Below are 20,220 nucleotides of genomic sequence, written 5' to 3' on the forward strand. Positions count from 1 at the left end.
TAGCTACTTTGCTGCGACTCCCCAGAAAAATGCAAAAAAAAGAAATTTACTGGGATTATTTCTCAGACAATCTCGAACATCTTCTAATTTTAGGAATAATAAATCAACTAGAATGATAGCTTTTTTTTTTTGGTCTGTAGATCAAATTTACCAAAGCATAGTTTAGATTATATAGTTCTGTGCTCCCAGAATTTTTGACTCATTCTTTATTGGAAAAAAAAAAAAAACACAAGATGCAAAGCAAAATATTTTTCTTACTTGAGTCTTCCACAAATCTCACTTAAGTATCAGAGACTACCCTGTCCCATCATCACTCCTGTTGAACAGAGTATTTTCTCCCCACATTTCTACTTCTAAGATCCTATCTGTCTGATTGCCTGTCTGAGCCATCACGAGCACATATTTTTATAAATCATTTTTGTATTTGCACCATAGAAGTCACAGTGATCAATTACAGAATCTTAGCATCCTGGATTACTTTCTTGGGAAGGGGTATACATACCCCTGGGCCTCTTTCTCCAGGTTCCCCTTTTTGAGCATCACCCTGTGACAAGCAAACAAACAAACAAAACTCAATCAAAATTCCACAGCCCTGCAGAGTGACTGATGGCTCAATAAAATGCATTATTCAGAAGTCTCAGATTAACAGATTAACTCCATGGAGAAAAAAATCTTTGGCCTTTATCATTGACATTTTCACCATGCCATCAAGGGAAGAAAATAGCAGTTCAGATAGCCTTTGCCCTTTGGAATGAAGCCAGATGCATAGAGCACAGGATCCAGGTACATTTGCTCAGTTTAGGCCAAGTTTTGCATCCCAGTTTAACAACACAGCCATTGTTCTCAAATAGAGCAATGTACCCCATCGGAGCCAGCCATTCTGGCTTTTCTCCAAGGGGCTTTGGAATGTTTTCCAAAATGTCATTAAGAGTAATTGCTTGATTTCAACAAGACTTAGGAAAATATATTATGTGGCCCAAAATTACAAGCCAAATAAATGAAAGGTAAACATAGATTTAAAACAGGTATTTAATAAGACAAAAAGAAGACATGATGGCATCAGTTGGGACCTAAATAATGAGTGTGTAGGGTTGTGTGTGTTTGTATTGTAAAGATACCCAAGGATGCACCATATTCCTTTTCTTTGGCAAGCAAGCAATTGGCTTTCATGCATCTAAAATACTTCCATGCATCTAACTTATTCTATTTTTCATTTCCTCCCTAAACATAGTTTTAGGAGAGAAGTTATTGGGTTAAAATTTGAATATATGAATACTTCTTGTGTAATATCTAATTGCTTTCCAAAATGTTGCCCCAAGTTACCTTTGCAATGAAGAGCAAACCAGTTTTACCACCTCATTGCTCTCGCTAGTTATTATTACTTTAATATTGCTGTGTTAACTGCTATAAAAAAAGACACGTTTTTCAAAATCTGAAACACACACACACACAAAAAACCCCCAAACTATGCGAACTAGAAGATTGCTCCCCTCCCCATGCAAAAAACAACCCAACAAACTTGGACTCCAAAGTTTCTAAAATGTGAATCATTAGTATTGAAGAGTACCTCATTGTCTTTATCTAAATTTCAGTCATTATCTAGTGAAATTAAATGTTTTTCTATTTCTTTATTTACTGATTTTATTTCTTCTCTTGGAAATTGTTTGGGTCCTTTGACCAATTGATTATTAGTGGCTTGATATTTTCTCATCCATTTTATAAAGCCTTTATATACTATTGAAATTAACCCAATGTCCATTGTATTTGATGAAAATATTTCCTTGTTTTCCTCTTTATTTTAATTATTATTTTTCATGATATAGAATTTTGCCATAAATTTTCACATAGTTATAGCTCTCTCCCATGATTCTTTTAGCCACTTTTGAACTTGGAAGATCATCATGTGAAATATTATCTGACTTTTTAAAATTAATATAGAATTCTTTTATGGGTACACCAAGAAAAGAATTGGGGAAATACCTGAAGATGGTCTGAGTGTAGGAGATAATTGTTTTTTTCTATTATTATCATAGGTCAGTTATCCATAAAATGGATCCATATAAAACATAAGTGTCAATGTCAATCTGATATGGAATATATATTAGTAATTCATGGAACATTGTAGCAATTAATTTGCACCAACATTATGTAAATACAAATTCTGATTTGTTCAGCATTCCTAGGTTTCCTAGACTTATTGACTAAAATGGTCATATATTACTTAGGATTTGTAAGCTAACACAAACCAGGTAGATAATACAGGAAGTAAGCATCCTGTAGTCTTCACAGAAATCATCATATTTTTGGCATTGACATACACTACAATGCTTTGTTTTCTTCATTTTTGTTCTTTAAATAAATCTAGAAAGAGCTACAATGGTTTATAAGGAAAGCTGTTTATTCATTTACCGGGTTTCCTTTTGGTCCTTGCTCACCTTTGATACCTGGGTTTCCATGTGTACCCTGAAGGCAAAGGGAGAAAAGATTATATTCAGCTCACATCCTATGGGTTTTTTACACATTACAAAAATTTCTGATCAGCTTCATCCCATAAAAGGAATGAAGACTGTAAACAAACGTAACCTACCAAGCAGAGACTCAACTGTATTCTCACCTTTACTACACACCAGGAAGACCGCACTGTCTTGAATAGGTAGGTTCTCTAGATTTGCTCAAAAGAAAATACTGTCTCTGCCTGATATCCAAGGGATAATCTCAAAGATGAGAGAAGAAAGTGCTCCAATCCTGTTCCAGAAAGGTGTTATGTTTTCCTATTCTCAAACCACCAAAAAAGCTGGCTTTTCTGAGAACTGGTTTTAGGGACACTCAATAAATGCTAAATAGTGTAGTTTTACGTCTAACCCTATTAAAACATGGTATGGAAAGAAAGAAAATTTGTATAAACAAAAACAAAACAAAACAAAACAAAAACATGGTATGGTACAGCACAGGGAATAGAGTCAATGGTATTATAATCACACTGCACAGTAACAGATGGTAGATCCACTTGTGGTGAACACAGCATAACGTATAAACTTGTTGGGTCAGTATGTTGAACACCTGAAACTAATATAACATTGTGTGTCCACTATACTTCGGTTTAAAAAAAAACATGGTGGGGTGCCTGGGCGGCTCAGTCAGTTAAGCAACCGACTCTTGATTTCAGCTCAGGTCATGATCTTGGGGTCCTGGGATTGAGCCCCATGTTGGGCTCTGCATTCAGTGGGGAATCTGCTTGAGATTCTCTCTTTCCCTCTGCCCCTCCCCCCACTTGCACTCCCCCTCTATCTCTCTCTAGAATAAATAAATAAAATCTTTTTAAAAAATGATACATTAGGGGTGCTTGGGTGGCTCAGTTGGTTAAGCATCTGCCTTCGGCTCAGGTCATAATCCCAGGGTCCTGGGATCTTTCTGCTTTCCCTCTCCCTCTACCCCTCTCTCCCACTCCTGTATTCTATCTCTCTCTCTCAAATAAATAAATAAGATCTTTAAAATATATCACTTTTTAAACAATGGTAAGTTAATCTCTAACAATACTGAGTGATTGAAATTGTCAGATTAGTTTAACAACTATAAATTTTCTTACTGTTCATTCTAAAATATAATTGAATATCCCAAGTAAACCTTCCCCTGGTAATTTCTTGGTCTAATAAATATAAACTAAGACTTTATAAGAAGGGAATGTTAAAATTTTACTTTGCCCAAAATCAGCTTCTACTGACTGCCACATGTATCTAACTTACATTTTAGGGAAAAAAAAAAAAAAAGACAAACATCCCCACCTTCTGATTGGTAGAATGGTTTGAAAAAGCAGTCTTTTGACCTGAGTCTCAAGAGAAAATGTGGCACAGTCTAAGAAATTCACAGTACACATTCTCCTCCCTGCCCCCCAATACAAGCATTTGTTCAAAAACTGTATCCATGCATTTTTGTGAAATATATCCACTGGGCTTTTGACCTATAGGGTTTGAGACCCATAAGTAAATGGAATACCAAATAAGCAGCATGGATGCCTCTGATGATATGTGTTAGAGAAATATGCAGTATCTCCAGTTATTGCAATATTGTTGCAAATACCTTCCCAGTGCATACATGACACCTTCCAGATGTTAGACCAGAATATAAAGGAAGCACTCATTTTAGGATTATTTTATCAAGTGTTGAATCATCGTAATAAATCCTGCCTTTAACCTTTAGTTGCCAAGTTCCATTTCACAGAGCTCACTCTAATCCCCAAAGCTCCCTGACCAGCTTCCTCTCTGAGAGGCCACCCAGTGTTGTTCTTGGATACATGTGAAGACACAGTGAACTTCCAGCGAGCTCTGTGTCACTTGTTTCTAGGCTAAAGCTTTCCCTAAAGCATGGAGGATTTGGATGATCTCTTTTTCTATATTTTTGTTTCACTGTTGAGAAATTCTGGCCCCAACTGTCACATCAGAAGGGATGCTGGAACATCCTTTGTGAGAACAGCTTCATCATTCTAACCGAATCTGCCCTCCATTCAGGTCAGCAAAATCCCAGGCTCATTTCTAAGGACAGAGTGTATCCCTTTAGGAATCAGAGAAAGAAACAGCATTTCCCTGTTTGCTGCTGTTTGCACATGACTGCTTTTCACCAGCACAAACCAGCAGTGGCATTTCCAAGTGCAAGTAGAGCAATTGTGACTAGGGCTTCCTGACTTGACCCTCCTTTCAAAGTGGAAACGTACTCACAGGAAGCCCTGGGTCGCCTGGATCCCCCTTCTCACATTCACAAATCTTGTGTTCGCACTGCATCGAGAATGAAATCCAATATTAACACGCAACGAAATACAGCATTTCAAATCATATTCAGTACATAACTAGATAGAACACTGCCTTGACAAAATTTTACCTCACAAATTTATGGAGATTTTGTTCTCCCTTGTCAGTTCTTCTAGGCTAGTGCAGATCTAGTAAGAGCCAGCTAGTCAACGATTATTATACATTGCCATGGTTAGATAAAATAGACCTCCCAGCAAAAATATATGCATAACATCTAGTTGCCAGTGAAAAGGGAAAATAACCATTTTCAGTGGATTTTTGGAATTTCTGCCTTTTCTCTTCTCTACAGCACATCAAAGCTCAGTACTATACAAATATCAACCACTCCTTTAGCCCAAAAGGAAAACATTGTGACATACCATATTTTATCAATTCTAGGATATACATTTTTACTTATTTGTCTGAAATCAGAATAAATCTTATTTGAATCAGCCTGATCATAATGAAGTTGTTATTTTCTGCCCATGTCCTTCAAAACTTACAGAATGAAATGGAAGAAAACTCTAGAGATACTCCTGGAGCACACTCAAGAAATGTTGCAGCACCAGTGTTTTTGATGGCCCAGAGGCTGATTTTGGGAGGGGGGGTGCAGGGGATGGGGTGGAGGGCATCAGAGCCAAAAAGCGATTCAGAAGATTCAGACTCTGGATACGAAGAAGTTTTTGAAATAACCAGTTTAGTTTGCCTTCATTGTCCCATATATGTATGGACAAAAGTGATAGAGGATTTAAAAGTCTATATCTAAATAAATCTAAAGGGACTCTTACTGTAAGTATAAAATCAAGAATTGTCACTTATTAGAAGGTATTATATCATAGTTTAATTGGCAGGGTCCTTTCCTGTCTCACTGGTACATAAAATAAGGATGCATCTGACCATTGGTTGAAGCATGCTGCTCTGCAGGGTTTGGTTGGCTCCTATTATTTTTTGCAGTACTACTTGTAAATTTCCTGATATTTAATAAGCAGCTGGTCCAACAAAATTTGCATGTTCCAAACTCTTTGTGTTAAGAAACACACGTCCAGTATAGAAGTCCTCGGCAACCTGGAGGTCATTTATTGTGCTAAGCACCATCCAACTGATACTAGCCAGCTTCCTTTGCTGCCGGTGTGGTTGTCATCATCAAGGAGAATGAGCTTAAAATCAATCACCAGGCACCAGCGGGAGACTCTGAGCTGTGTCTCTTGGCCAGGAATCCCGGCCAACACCAGGCACACCTCCCAAAGCGGAGGACCCCTATGAGCTGGTGTCAGAGACATGCTTAGAATAAAGGAAGTCACATCAAAATAAGCAAAAACTATGCCTTTTGCGGGGTGCTTGGCTGGCTGTCAGTGGAGCGCGCAACTCTTGATCTCGGAGTTGTGAGTTGGAGCCCTGCATTGGGTGTAGAGATTACTTAAAGATAAAATCTTAAAAAACAGAACAACTATGCCATTTGGTTATCAGTGATTTCTAAAGTTACTCTCTAAAATCATATTAAAATATTTCCTACTTTTTCCAGATTTTGAAACCTGCAGTAGACATAGAGAAATCAGATGGCTGCCTCAGAATAGAGTGGTTCATTTTAAAAGAATTAAGCATTTTTATGTAGATACACCTTATCTTCTAACGTGAATTATGATGCTGATTTGATCATGCAAATTTTGAGAATTAATTCATAGTAATCAAAGTATGTGGTACTTACCTTCTCTTCAAATAAGATATCCTAGGAGATAAAAAAGAATAAAACATTAACTCAATTCATGTTCTGCTTCCAGCTTCTTATTAGTCTTAATTATTCCCTATGGGATATGCAATTTCCAATTTCAGCTTTTTAACCTTGTAAAAGCAATAGAACCTACCTGCCAACCACCCAAGGAACACTCTGAGCCATATAATAAGAGACATGAAGGGCACTAACATTAAAAATTATTATGTTTTCTAGGAACTTTATCCTGTTGCATCCTAAGTTCTATCTTTCTATCTTTCAGCTCTCGAAACTCTATTACCTGGCTACAAGCTAAATCAGTCATAATAAAAATTTCTCACTTTTACTTATACTTAGCCAGAATACATAATTGTGTGTTTTCTCTTCTTTTGTTTTTCCATCCCTATACATACATGCATTTGTTTTTCAGCATTAAAACATTAATTTCAGAGTGATCATTTCATGAAATATCAATAAGCCTTTGAAGTTAATCAGGTCCAACCTTTCATCTTGCCCTAAGGAAATGTGGGTCTGCAGGACTGTGACTTGTCCAAGATCATACACTTGACTGAGCCACTTAACCAAGTTCAAGTGCTACTTTATACTTACACAGAAATGAATTAACCAGAATATTTTTCAAAACTCCTTTAAATTCACAGTTTTAGAGAAATTCACAATCTGGTTTTTGTCTAACGTCTAGGCCTCTCTACCCTACTTCAGCTTAGTGGGGCATTACCTGACAAGTGCACTAAAGGCTGTGTCTGAAGCCAAACATGGGGAAGAAATTAACCTATGCTTACAGATAGAATTATTGCTTTCATAACGTAGAACCTATGGATCAGATTGATGCCTTATGACTGAATCCAAAGCATTAATTTGCATAGGATAAAATAAAAATGGGAGTAAAAAGCACTAGAATATGCAAGGTATTAAAAATGAAGACTGTAGTGAGGAAGTTAAAGATAAGTCAGAATTGTACCTGTAGGGAGGACCCCCACATCCCTTTAGTTTTATTTTTACTTTACCTTTATTGCCATACAAACTAATAATACAGAGGGAAGGTACAGCAAAATGCTTTATGTGGTCCTAGCGATGTAATGGGAGGAAAAATTAGGCTGGGAATTAAGTGTGATCCAGGGTTTTCATCCTGTGTCCACCATTACCTAGCTGTGTGGCCTTGGGCAAGCCCTATAATCCTTCCAGGTCATTTTCACATACATGAAAAATTAGAAAGTTTGACTGTGTGGTCTCAGGAGTTGTAAAACTCTGGCTACAGAGCCAATCTACAAAATTCAGAGTCTTACCTCTGGCCCTCTTTCCCCCACCCCTCTGTCCCACCCACTCCCCACCCCAATGATTTAAAATTTCCAGCCGATGTAAATCCAGGCAGAAAGCAGTTGAGATACTTGTATCTTTATGAACTAGCAGGTCATGTGAAGAAACGGGAATTCAGATATACTGACAGTCTTGGCGTAAAATGGCATTTACCCTCCCCAGAAGATTTGGCTGTACCTAGAAACCTGAAAATGTGTGTGCTTTATTTCTAGGCTGCCCAAGACAAGTCCTTGTTCCCACCTGTTATTCTGACACTCCTTGCAGACACGTCTTAGGGAAATTCTTATGGTTCCTGTGTATTTCAGCATTCATTATTTTTAATAGTGAAAATTTGGAAATAATTTTGGAATTTGGAAATAATATCAATATTATTAGAATGCAATATTAGAATGGATCAATAAACAAAATGTTATTCAGCAGTGAAGGTGAACACATTGGATCTACATATTTCAAAGTAGAAAAATTTCCAAAGACACTGAGTGAAAAAGCTAGTTGCAGATGGATATATAGAATATGATCCAAATTATAAAAATATTTAAAACACATTTAGTTTTTCTAGGAGGGAGAGAGAGAGAAAGGAATTTGAAAAGAGTTCAAGAGACAAGAAACAACTAATAATTCAAGTCAAATTGTAATATTTGAAAACAACTACTGAAATAAAGAAAAATCCAAAGTTTTGTCACCTTACAACCCTTTTATAATAAGCAACACCCTTCTGTTATCCAATATCAGTTTTTAAACTCATGAATTTAGCTGCTACTATGCCTGATGTATAATTGTACACTCTTTCAGCTTTTCCTTTGAAAATTTAATGTCTGCTTTGCCATATTAACTCTTTAAAAACATGTGCCATGGGGCTTAAAACCAAAACAACATAACTAATTTTGGAACTCATTTGATTTTGTGTTTGTGGAATTTATATTCCTATGGAAAAAAATGGACCCAGGACTGCACAATAGATCAGACTGTTTCAAACAAAGAACAAAGCTCTATCCCTAAGGGCACTTATAGTCTATAAGCCCCAGTGACAGAAAACAGCACAGACCAAGCAGCATGGGAAGGAGATCCCAGACTGGGTGGGGAGGTGGGTAACAAGACAGTTTCCTGAAATAGGTGGGTTTTCTGGATAATTTTCAAGAGCGGAATGCAAAGGACCAACTCATGGATGGAATGCTGTTCTATATGTCAAAGGTTATGAGGAAAAAAGTCATAAAGACTAGTGTGGGCTGTAAGACAAAGGAAGCGGTGAGGAGGGATGTTTAAAAAGAGTGGACAAAAGGGCCCATGTGGACAGAGCTGGACACCTTGGGATGTACTGAGTGCTTTCGCTTAAGCAGAGAAGCAGGTTATGTGGAGAACATGGTCAAAGTCAAAGGGAAGGGCACATTCAGTGAGGATCTAGGTGGATACTGTAGTCTAAATGGAAAAGACAAATAAAGACAAGACCTCCCTAAAGCAAAAGAAGGTGCATTTTATTAATGAAGAGTTTTATGATGGCATATATGTGAAAGCAGAAGGATAGAATGGAATTGATGATTTTGTGAATGAGTATGAGGTCAATGCTATGAGAAAGGGACAGAGGAAACGTGAGGAAGTTATCAAAGTTATTGGTACAATAACAATAGCAAATAGAATAAAGAACTTAGTAGGTGAGGATTGCAAACTCTACAACCAAAAAATATTTGCAGCTTAGTATAGTAGCCAAATAGCCACCATAAAATCTCTTCTAAAAGACCAACTAATATATATAGACATTGGGTTGGAATTGTTTCTTTGGTTTCAATACTGTTATGTAAATCATAATAAAATAGTATTAGAACATTTTATATATCCTCTTCAATGTGGAATCATCAGGTCTCTCTGAGGTTATTCAGAACTGAAGTGTTTTCATGGGGTTCTTACATGATCCTTTTTACTAGAGATGCCAAGGAGTTGGTAATGATTCCTTGATTTGTCTTGGCTCCTGCAAGATCTATTTGTTGTGGGCACTCATGTCCATTAAAATTCAACTAAAGTCCACTCTGCAACAACAACAAAAAATAAACTGCTGATACCAAAAGAAAGCCCAGTTGAATTCCAAAAAATCATTATGCTGGGTCTAAGAACCCTGACAGAAAAAGAGTACACACAGCATAAGCTTATTTACATATGAGCCTCGAAAGCATACAGTAATCTGGAGTGACAAAAGTCAGATCAGGAGCTAAGAGGCAAGGGAAAGATATCTTGCAAAGAGGCTGGAAGAAGTTTGGGGGTGATGGAAATGTTCCATATCCTAAACTGTGTTGTTGGTTTCATGAATCTATATGTCTATCAAAACTCATAGAATTGTGTACCTTAAGTAGATGCAGTTTTGTATTTGAATTATACCTAATTAACTTATTTTAGAAAGCCAACTACATAATTATTTCCAAATGAAAAGTTTAGGAATTCAACTAAAGATGTAATAGCAGTAGATTAGATGAGGAATTTTTCCAATGGCCTGATCAAGAATCAAGTTCTGCTCCTACACAGTGGCAATCTGAAACATTGAAACAGTGTATTGTTCTTTGAAGGGCCTAAGAAGCCCTTTGGATGTTGGGAATGTTTAGAAAGCAGCATCTCCTAAGAAGTGGCTTGTTCATAGAGCTTCCATCTGAACAAACAAGCTGAAATCACAGGATGCTAAGGAAGAGCAAGGTCGTTGGGACACTTGGTCATTCTCTGGTTTCCTCAGAAACGAACAAATAGTCCTGCTTGGAGACTACTGCCAAGATCCTGTGTTCTGAGTTGGGCAGGAGCTCTCCGTGAGGAGGGTGTGTCTGGAAGGAGTAAGAACCTCCTGAGCCTCCACAACTGGCCAAACAAGAAGCTGCCTGTTCTGTATCTTCTGTAATCAGCAACTGGAGACTCATTATCTCAACTCCAGTGTTCTCTCCCGCACGTGCTGGAATCATCTGTTTGGGGTTCAGTGGTAAGGACTGCTTAAATTATGGCACAGGCAGCGCTAGGCAGTTAGCCAGGCACCCCTGCACACTTCCCTTATACGAAAAGAGATGCGCAGGGTGATCACTCACCCTGAGCCCCCTGGGGGTCGAATGCATCATCTCCAAGCTAGGCAGAGCTCTCCCTATCTAGCCCCAGTGCCCAAGAAAAAGAGGCTAGAAACAATAGAACTTTAGAGGAAGGATGTTGCTTAACTGTTTCAAGGCAGTTCTGACTGCGAAACCTTAAAACCCAGTTACTATTTTCCCCTTTCAATATAACTTCACAGGGTTAATCATGAAGACCCCAGGGCTTTTGCCTGTCCTTACATTTTCAACTATAAAATGAGGATAATATAGTACCTACATCATAAGATTGTTGTATACATTGAATAAAATAAAATTTGTAAAGTGCTCAGAAAAATGCTTAATACACAGAGCACTCAAGACGTGGTAACTATTATTTAGATTAAAAAAAAAAAAGTCAATGTCTCATGCTGAAAACAACAGTTATAAGAATAACTTACCAGTTATTATCTTATAGTTAATATTGACTTATAAGTTATAAGAATAATGTTAGGAGAAGGATTGGGGAAAGGGACAAAAGGGTCAAAACAATCTCTGAAACAAGGCTGAGTTTTTTTGAAACTTATAGAAAACAGCCATACGAAATGCTTAGTACCTAAAGGACACATTTGCCCTGCCCTCTTCTCAAGAAAAAAAAAAAATCAATGTTTTTAAGAAAATGTTATATGCAAACAATGAATCATCGAACACTACATCAAAAACTAATGATGTAATGTATGGTGATTAACATAACATAATAAAAGAAAAAAGAAAAAAAAAGAAAATCAATTTTTAACACTTAACAAATCAACCACTTTTTCTCCAGGAGTTTTCTTCTTGAGAAACACTGTGAAGAAGGATTTTATTTTGATTGCTTTGCCTTGTGTTTTCCCAAGCAGAAAGGAAAGAATCTCACACACAGCTGAGCAATCAACAAAGAAAAGCATTGACACAACTAATCAGACCAATCAAATGGCACTCATTGATCTGCAGGGAGAAAGTGTTGGGTGACTGCAAGTCTCAGGTGATTTTAAATTGGGTGGGCTTGCTAACACCTAAGAACAAGGACATAATAAAAAAAATTAGAAGTCTATGAACTTTGCTTGAGGAGCATAATATAGCAGTAGGTGAGAGATGGAGTCAAAATATTTCTGCAGATGTTAAACGGGAAAAAAACTACTTAGTACAAATATAGCAGACCACAAATTGACCACAAATTGCATATTAGTCAGCAGTGTTCGTGATCCCAGGATGTATAAATAGGAGCCTGAATGATTGGAAAGTAATTCTTCCAAAATCCTCAGCATTGGCTAGCAATAAAGTTAGGAATGCAATTCCAGAGCATGAGCCTTGTTACTTTCCCAGTTTATCTGGTGTAAACTGTCAAGGAAGTGGAGAGAGACTTCGGAAAGATTCTCCTATTTCCAAGATGGATTCTTTTTCCTTCATCTTTCTGACCCAGTATCTACCCTTACAGAATTTGTAATTAAGGTATCAGTATTATGATTGGGAATATATACATAAAACCAACTCATTAGGTACCTACCAGGCGATCTCGAATTTTATCTACAAGGGTTGGATCACTTAACAGTAGAATGGGTTCACTGGATGAATCCCCAGATATCAAACGAAGTTTGGCTTCATTGACTACAGTGGAAAGTCCAATGGTGATAAATAATATCCCTGCAGTTCTGGCGTCTTCCAAAATACTCTGAACATCTGGATTCTTTGGATGGTCAATGCCGTCAGTCATCAGCAAAGCCACTTTCACACCATCTTTACGGCCTTCTCTCTTAAGTAGCCCAGTGGCATTGGAGACGGCATAATAAGAGAAGGTGCCTTGCCCGATGAAATTCATAGACTTGACCCTCTGTTTAAACGTCTGCAGATCCTTCCAAGAAGAAAAAGGTGGATCGATTTGGACAGAGCTGCTAAATTGAAGCGCTGCCAGTTTGATGTCGTATTTCAAGGAGCGAACCGGGGTCAACTGGAAAACCTCATCACTCAAGCTATCCACAAAATCTTTCTGTTTATCAAAGAGGATAATTTTAGAAGTTTCAGAGCTGTCCACGATGAAGACAACATCTATGAAGCAAGTAGAGTCTGAAATAGAACAAATAGGTTAAGCAAAATATTTGTTCCTACTCATGAAATGACTTTGCATAAGGAAAGCCCTGAGGTGGTGTGATGTGTATGGGTTTGTTGTTGTTTTTTTGGGTTTTTTGTTTTGTTTTGTTTTGTTGTTGTTACTGTTGTTGTTTTGACAGGAGAGGGGAGTGAAAAAGAGAGGCATCTTGGAGGTAGGGCTTAAGTTGTGAAGAACTAAATCTCTTTCCAAGTCTATAAATTCTTTGCCTCTTGTAAAATCATGAGAGTTAGGAGCAAACAAATAAGCAAAATTCCATGTATTTTGAGTATTTTCCCATTGTTCAAAAATTCAACAAATATATATATATTTAATTTAATTTGTTTCGAGAGAGAGATGGTGGGGAGAGGCAGAGGGAGAGGGAGGGAGAGACCCTCAAGCAGACTCCACACTGAGCGTGAAGCTGGACATGGGGCTCGATCTCACGACCCTGAGATCATGACCTGAGCCGAAATCAAGAGTCAGACGCTTAACCGACTGAGCCACCCAGGCACCCCAAAATTCAACAAATATTGGGCAAATTTGTTGAGAAGTAAATAATGCTCTGCCTGATTCTCAGGTTGTGTGTCACATTGGTGAGGCCCCATCTTGTTTTGGTGCGTGGTTTTTTGTTTTGTTTTTAGCTTTTTTTAAATCAAGGGAGAAAATGACTACACGCATCACATTGTAGCAAGGAGGGGGAAAGAAACATAAAAGCAGAGAACTTAAGTTCGAATTCTAGATCTTACTAGTTAATTTGCCAGTGTCCTTGGATGTGCCACTTAATATCTCTGGGCCTCAATTTCTTTATCTATGACAGTGGCAGTCTCTGTCATTCCCATTTTACAAAGCTACTGTGAGGCTCAAATGAGATAATAAATGTACAAAGGCTCTAAAACACCTGATGTTTTTGTAAGTATGCTCTATAAGTATAGAGAGTATATTATTATCGTAATATAAGTATATTAAAATAGAATGTTACATATATGTTTATATATATGGTTTGCTATTTGCATCAACTGCTATTTGGAAAAATTCATATTAGTGTTTTAACAGGCTAAAACTAATCATTAAAAACAAAAACAAAACATTTTTTCCTTTACCCTGGAGATCATTTTTCCTTGCAAGTAAATTGGACTTTGATCCTTTCTTTCTTTGTCCATGTATTGTTTGACTTATAAAAGCTGGCAAAAGCAGGAGATAGAAGACAAAATGTCTGTTCCACATTATGGTAGATGGTGAAAAGTCATCTGTCTTGTAACACCTTTAATAGAAAAATCAGTTATAAATACTTTCGTAAAGTACAGTGTTCGCTATTTTTAATTTAAAGCTGACAGAATTGAAAACTGGCATGTGACAGGAGCAAAAGGTTTTCATTCATATTTACAGAAAAACATCCACGTTGGGATTTTAAAAGATTTTAATCCAAGTGAATCATGGCACTACAACCAAACATTTATTAGTGAATATTTCTATATAGTCAAAGAATTACATCCAAGTAATCTGAATTGCCCATTTTATTATGGGGAGCAGAGAGTGGGAAAAGCCATTTAAAAACACTTCAGTCCCACTCTATATGATGGACTATGGTTCAAGCACAGGCTCTCTTTTGACATTGTCACATTCTTCAAGGTGATATCAGATTGCTACATTGTTGTTTCATTATAACTAATTCCTGACAATCTCAATATTTTTACAAGGTTGTAGAGAACCACCATCATTTCAGTCTTAATAATACATGCACAACTTCAGTGAGTTCAAAAGGCAAGTCAAAAATGAAATCACCCTTCCAGTTCCCATAGAACACCATTTCTCTTTATATTCTTACTTGGAAACTTCATCTACAACAGAGTTCCAAGCTGGACTACAGCTGTATACATATCCAATGAATCAAGAGTATGAGAGCAAAAATAATAGATTTGCGCAGCAACACCATTCTTCTAGTGAAGAAATGATAGAAATAAGATTGAAATCAGAAGCACTTCCTCTGAACATTCCTGTGAAGCTGTTTTTCTGAATAGATTAACAACGAAAAATCTAATCCTGTATTAAAATCTACAGCCATCTTCATCTCTCAATATGCCCAGCTCTACACCAAATGACTTTTAAACCCACAGGCTTCCCTGGCAAGAGAAGACTCATGCGGGGCTAGCCCAGTGTACTTGAGAAGGAACAAGAAAGCTTTTTGTGAACCAACGTTCTGTATGGTTTAGAAATGCTTTCCTTCTTAAACTATATTGACTTCAAAAGTTCTGGAAAAGGAAATCGCATTTTCCTTCACTTTGCCTTCAGGGAATGGGAACTGGGAAACCATAAGCACGATTTTTCCAGGCTCAAATAGGAGGCAGAAATATATGCAAAGGCAGTGAGAAATGGAATGGATGACTGGTTTCTTTCATACATGCCAGATGGAGAAACCCAAAAAGGAATCGAAGCTGTTGGGTTGAGGATGAACCAATAGATGGCTCCATGCCAAAATCTGCTCCTCAACTGACATGGTCTTGCAGGAAGTTTATGAAGCTGACCTTGTATCAGTATAGCTAAGCACCTCTGTTGGCAAGTGCATCAAGTGCAATTGGCCAATGTCAACTGTTCTTCAGACCAGGTGTGTTAAGATGTGAAGACAGCTGGGTGTTAAAAAAAAAAGAAGAAGAAGAACAAGGAGTTTGCTGAGGAAAAGGAACACATAAAGGACACCCCTCCCCAAGTAATTCCTTGTTAACCAAAGAGAAGAATACAGAAGGATGTACACATTTAACTCTGAAGACTAGTGTAAGAACAAGGCTATGTAGCAAAACGTAGCTGCTATAGTCTTTGGAGGGGGGCAGGTGGAATAACACCGTGTCCCTGGTATTACATACAACCTTTCTCTTTTGTTGAGCCCATACCACAAAAAGTGTCCCAGAAGTTCTGGAAATAAGAGACTGAGAATTTAATTTCATTGAAAGTAGAGAGATTTTACAAACACATGATCAATACAACTCTAAAGAAGGTAATTCCCATGCAGGATCCTAAGCAGAAAACCACTTTCTCCTCATTTATAGGCCTCATTTTGGGCTTTAGAAATGCTGTCTTTAAATAAAGACTCGTCTTTCCTAAAACTAAGCACTTGCTCATATAGTTTTTTGGCATATAATCATGATTGCATAGCTGAAGCTTTGTATATACAATGTTCACTATCACACTTATTAATTAGCACTAACCATTATGTCTCATATTTCATTACTATTTGCTCTGATATTTTTTATCCAGCTCTCCCTAAGCAGTCGTACTATTCCCCTCTCTTTACTGATATTAGCTAGAGGACACTCTTATACCTTTGGTTTTTAGTTCTACTGCCTTCCTAAAATCTCTTTCTTTTTTATTAGTTTGGCATCTTAAGAGCACACCATTTCTAACCATTTTTGCCATATTTTATTTTGCCTCAGTTTTTAGTAATTCTTACCTTTCTCTCATTTACATATCATATACAAGCAAAATAGGTTTTGGGGGAAAATTCCATTAGTTAAATAAAAGAAACATAAACCTCTCTGTTCATTATAAGTTACATTTTATAAGTGTAGAAACAATGATTATCTTTAACCAAATGCCATATATTTGCCTTTTTTGCCTAAAATTTATCTTGGGTTAATATCAGAATCAACAAATCCAAGAGACTTTATATTTTGTGATTTTTCAAAAATAAAATTCTTTCGGCACAGTTTACCAATTGTATTCACAGTGTTTGCATCTCATTTGTTTCACAGAAAGATAAAATTATCAAAAGAAGACTTTATTCAAATTGCCAAACCAGCCAAATTATAAAATATTCTGTAATTAATACTGAGTTATAAAAATATGTTCCAAATTAAGAAAAAGAGGTCCTGAAAGGTATTAACATCATTGCAACGCTAGGCAGTAGACTGCAAATTAAAATTCAATTTTAAACTTTGAAATAAATTTTAAATGTTGACATTTTAACAATTATTTATATTTTTCTAATAATTAAAGTAATGGCAGAGGATAGAAATTTTTGATAAGCTTTCTTCACATAATAAGTAGGCAAACCCCTTAGTCTTCCGCAGTGCCTAGGTGGTTTCTGATTTCAAGTGATTAAAATAAAACAGTTATGTCTTACCTTATAAAGTTTGTCAAACAGGAATTAAAGACTGATTAAGCAAATGCCAATAGCAAGGACCATTGTTGGGGATGGAGTTGGCTATTTGATATTGTTCTTTTCTGTGGAAGTAAAAATTGTCTTTGGTCTTGGAAGTTTTGCAATCTTTTATTCATGTTTATTAGCCTAAGTTAAAGCAAGAGTGGTCAGGCATTTGGCCAGGGTGCAAGATCTGGGTGGGATCAGTAAGTAATTTAAAGGAACAGTGTCCTCTCAGAACAAGTCTGTGTTCTCCAGACTGTTATAAAAATAACTTGAGCAGATTTTCTACATTTTAGGCATTTATTGACAGCCTGCTGTTTCTCATACCGTGTCCTCCTTCTATTTCTACCTTTCTTTGCCTGGGGTGTGCTCTGTGTGTTACTGGCTCTGAACAGCTTTGTGAGGGAGTGTAAGTGACAACAGACTCAGACCCAAAACAGGTTTTTCAAGAGAGGCAATGGGTTGATAATTATTGAAGCTGGATGAAGAGTATAGAGAAGTTCATTATTGTAGCCTTTCTACATCTGTGATTTTTTAAAATTTCCATAATAAAAAGTCAAAAGAGTGATCTGAATTTAGCCCTGGTTCTGTCTCTCATATGGGGACCTCAGTTTCCCATTTCTGAAATGAGGGAGTGAATTTAATTAGCTATCAGGATCCTTCCAAACTATAACACAGGAGCTAGGTTTACAGTGGTCAATATTCTGAGCTCTCTGTCCCAGAAAGGTAGTCACTCAAGTGGCTCCATTCTCTTTTTTGTTAGTTTCTACTTCGTGGTTATGACCCATTTTAAGTCGATGTTTATCAGTGCAGAACATACTGCCAAGAAGCCACTGGACTCCTAGACAACTAACAGACAGGCTTCTCAACAGAAGACAGAGAGTACCAAGATGATCAGAGATAGCAATATTAATGTTCACACCATAATTATTTAAAACCAGCTTTCCTAGGAAGGCATTTTTACATTTACAGATCTGCTTATTGCAACAATAATAGCTTCCATTTCATGAACACTTTACCAGGTGTGAGGCACTGCGCTAAGTTTTTCATATACATTACGGCACCTAAGTCTCTCACAGCGCCGCCACCTACAGACAGTAAGTGCTGTAAGATTTTGCGTTTTACAGATGAGGATGTTGAAGCAGAGAGGAGTGCGGTCACTTTCCCATGGTCAAACCAGTGTTAGAGAATGCCAGAATGATATCTCAACTCAGATGTAGCTGACCCCTGAGCCTCACTTATCACAACTACCGCATCATTAAATTACATACCCATGTGAATGTCCGTGTTTTCATTGTCTCTGTACCACAAAGCAGTTTTTGAAGAACTGAGGAAGTTTTGTGAGGCTTTGGTAACAGAAAGAAGAAACAGTGGGTACCCTGCCGAAGCACAAATGGAATTTCCCAGGAAGCAACCCCGTATATATCTTATATAGCCTGTGGATGTTAGCCACACTTGTCACTTTTGTGAGATGAGAATCAGGGGATAAGGAAGTGGCATTTTTTTTAGAAGGTCACCTCCCTCTTTTCTGGGGGTATAATACCAACTTGCAGGATAATATACCTATAAGAAGCAAACAAGTAACTCCTGGAGGGGAGATGGGGACTAAAGCCCTCCTGCTTCGGAACTGTTTTGACTGAAGTTGGGGACGGGTTGGAGTCCTGCCTGCTCATCCCTGTCCTTCCATCCCACAAAGCCAAATAGAGTAACCTAAACCCAAGGTTTGCCACCTTTCATTCCCAGGTGTGGCCATCAGCACTAGGTTGATTAGGTAGATGACTCCAAAGAAATTCTTGTGTCCTGTCCGTTTATATAAGGCAATTCACTTTGCTCCCAGAGAAACAAGATGCCATGGGTGAAGACTGCAGTCTTAATCCTAATGGATGGTCTTGAATTAGTGTGCAATTAGACATACACAGTCCAAATAAGAGCACATGGATAAAGACGATGGCTAGAAAAGTCAACTTGGAGTTCATGCCCTTCTGACAGTTATTCTGTAGCAAAGTCTTGGGGTTTTTTTTAGAGTTTTCACTATGGCTTTATTATTGCTTATAGGGGCCCTACCTCCTTTGACAACATCTACCTTAATATCTCTAATTTTTCAGGGTGCCTGGGTGGCTCAGTCATTAAGCGTCTGCCTTTGGCTCAGGTCATGATCCCAGGGTCCTGGGATCGAGCCCCTCATCGGGCTCCTTGCTCCGCGGGAAGCCTGCTTCTCCCTCTCCCATTCCCCATGCTTGTATTCCCTCTCTCGCTGTATCTCTCTCTGTCAAATAAATAAATAAAATCTTTAAAAATATATATATATATAATTTTTCTATTACTTGCAGTGCACAGTGCTGGCTGTAGCAAAGTCTTCATAGAAGAAAGAACATGCTGTTTTTACTATTATAACTATAATGGTCTAGAGTAAGCCCTCAATAAATATTTATTAAATGAGTGATTATTCAAAGTAATTTTTTAGTATCTATCATTCACGTGAGAACCGTGATACATCAGATTGCTCTCTTCCAGAGCATTACTAGACAAGAAATCTTTTTTCAACTTTTTCAAAAATCTTGAATACTCTACCTCAGTAGAATCTATGTTGGCTTTCTTTGTTTTGGTACCAGTGCCAAGATCTCCATTTCAGTAGTGCTGGTATTTTGGGGTCTGGAAACATTTAAAAAGAATCCAAGGTTAGCCCGGTGATGGGTATTAAAGAGGGCACATACTAAATGGAGCACTGGGTGTTATATGCAAACAATGAATCATGGAACACTACATCAAAAACTAATGATGTAATATATGGGGATTAACATAACATAATAAAATAAAATTAAAAAAAAAAGAATCCAAGTCTGGGATGATTTGTATATATCAGAAGGTTTTATCTGCATGAGGTTATAGAAATACTAAAAAGGCTAGTAATGTATCAGCTCAAACTTGTATGGAAGTTATACATCTGGACCAAGACCAAGGTATAGGGTAATGTTTCACACTCTTCTCCCAATTTTGGCCACCTTTTTCACTGCTGACCCAGAGTAGAAAAGAACATTATCAACTGAGAAAGGAGAAGTCAAAGGCCTTTTTGCCCAGTTTGGAAAAATCTGTCATTGGAAGTCCCC

General features: G+C 37.4%; 1 protein-coding gene across 1 annotated transcript in view; it reads right to left on the minus strand.

Annotated features, from left to right (window-relative positions):
- Positions 1 to 14,202, minus strand: part of COL28A1 (collagen type XXVIII alpha 1 chain) — a 163,281-nt gene extending 149,079 nt beyond the window's left edge. Inside the window, exons 1-6 of the mRNA XM_021689683.1 lie at positions 14,079 to 14,202; positions 12,397 to 12,953; positions 6,487 to 6,507; positions 4,713 to 4,769; positions 2,410 to 2,463; positions 503 to 544 (exon numbers count right to left, since the gene is read on the minus strand). Of these exons, the coding sequence (XP_021545358.1) occupies positions 503 to 544; positions 2,410 to 2,463; positions 4,713 to 4,769; positions 6,487 to 6,507; positions 12,397 to 12,953; positions 14,079 to 14,202 (855 nt within the window). The remainder of the gene's footprint in view (positions 1 to 502; positions 545 to 2,409; positions 2,464 to 4,712; positions 4,770 to 6,486; positions 6,508 to 12,396; positions 12,954 to 14,078) is intronic.
- Between the last annotated feature and the right edge of the window lie 6,018 nt (positions 14,203 to 20,220).

Source organism: Neomonachus schauinslandi, chromosome 12 (assembly GCF_002201575.2).
Source record: "Neomonachus schauinslandi chromosome 12, ASM220157v2, whole genome shotgun sequence".
Taxonomy (NCBI): Eukaryota; Metazoa; Chordata; class Mammalia; order Carnivora; family Phocidae; genus Neomonachus; species Neomonachus schauinslandi.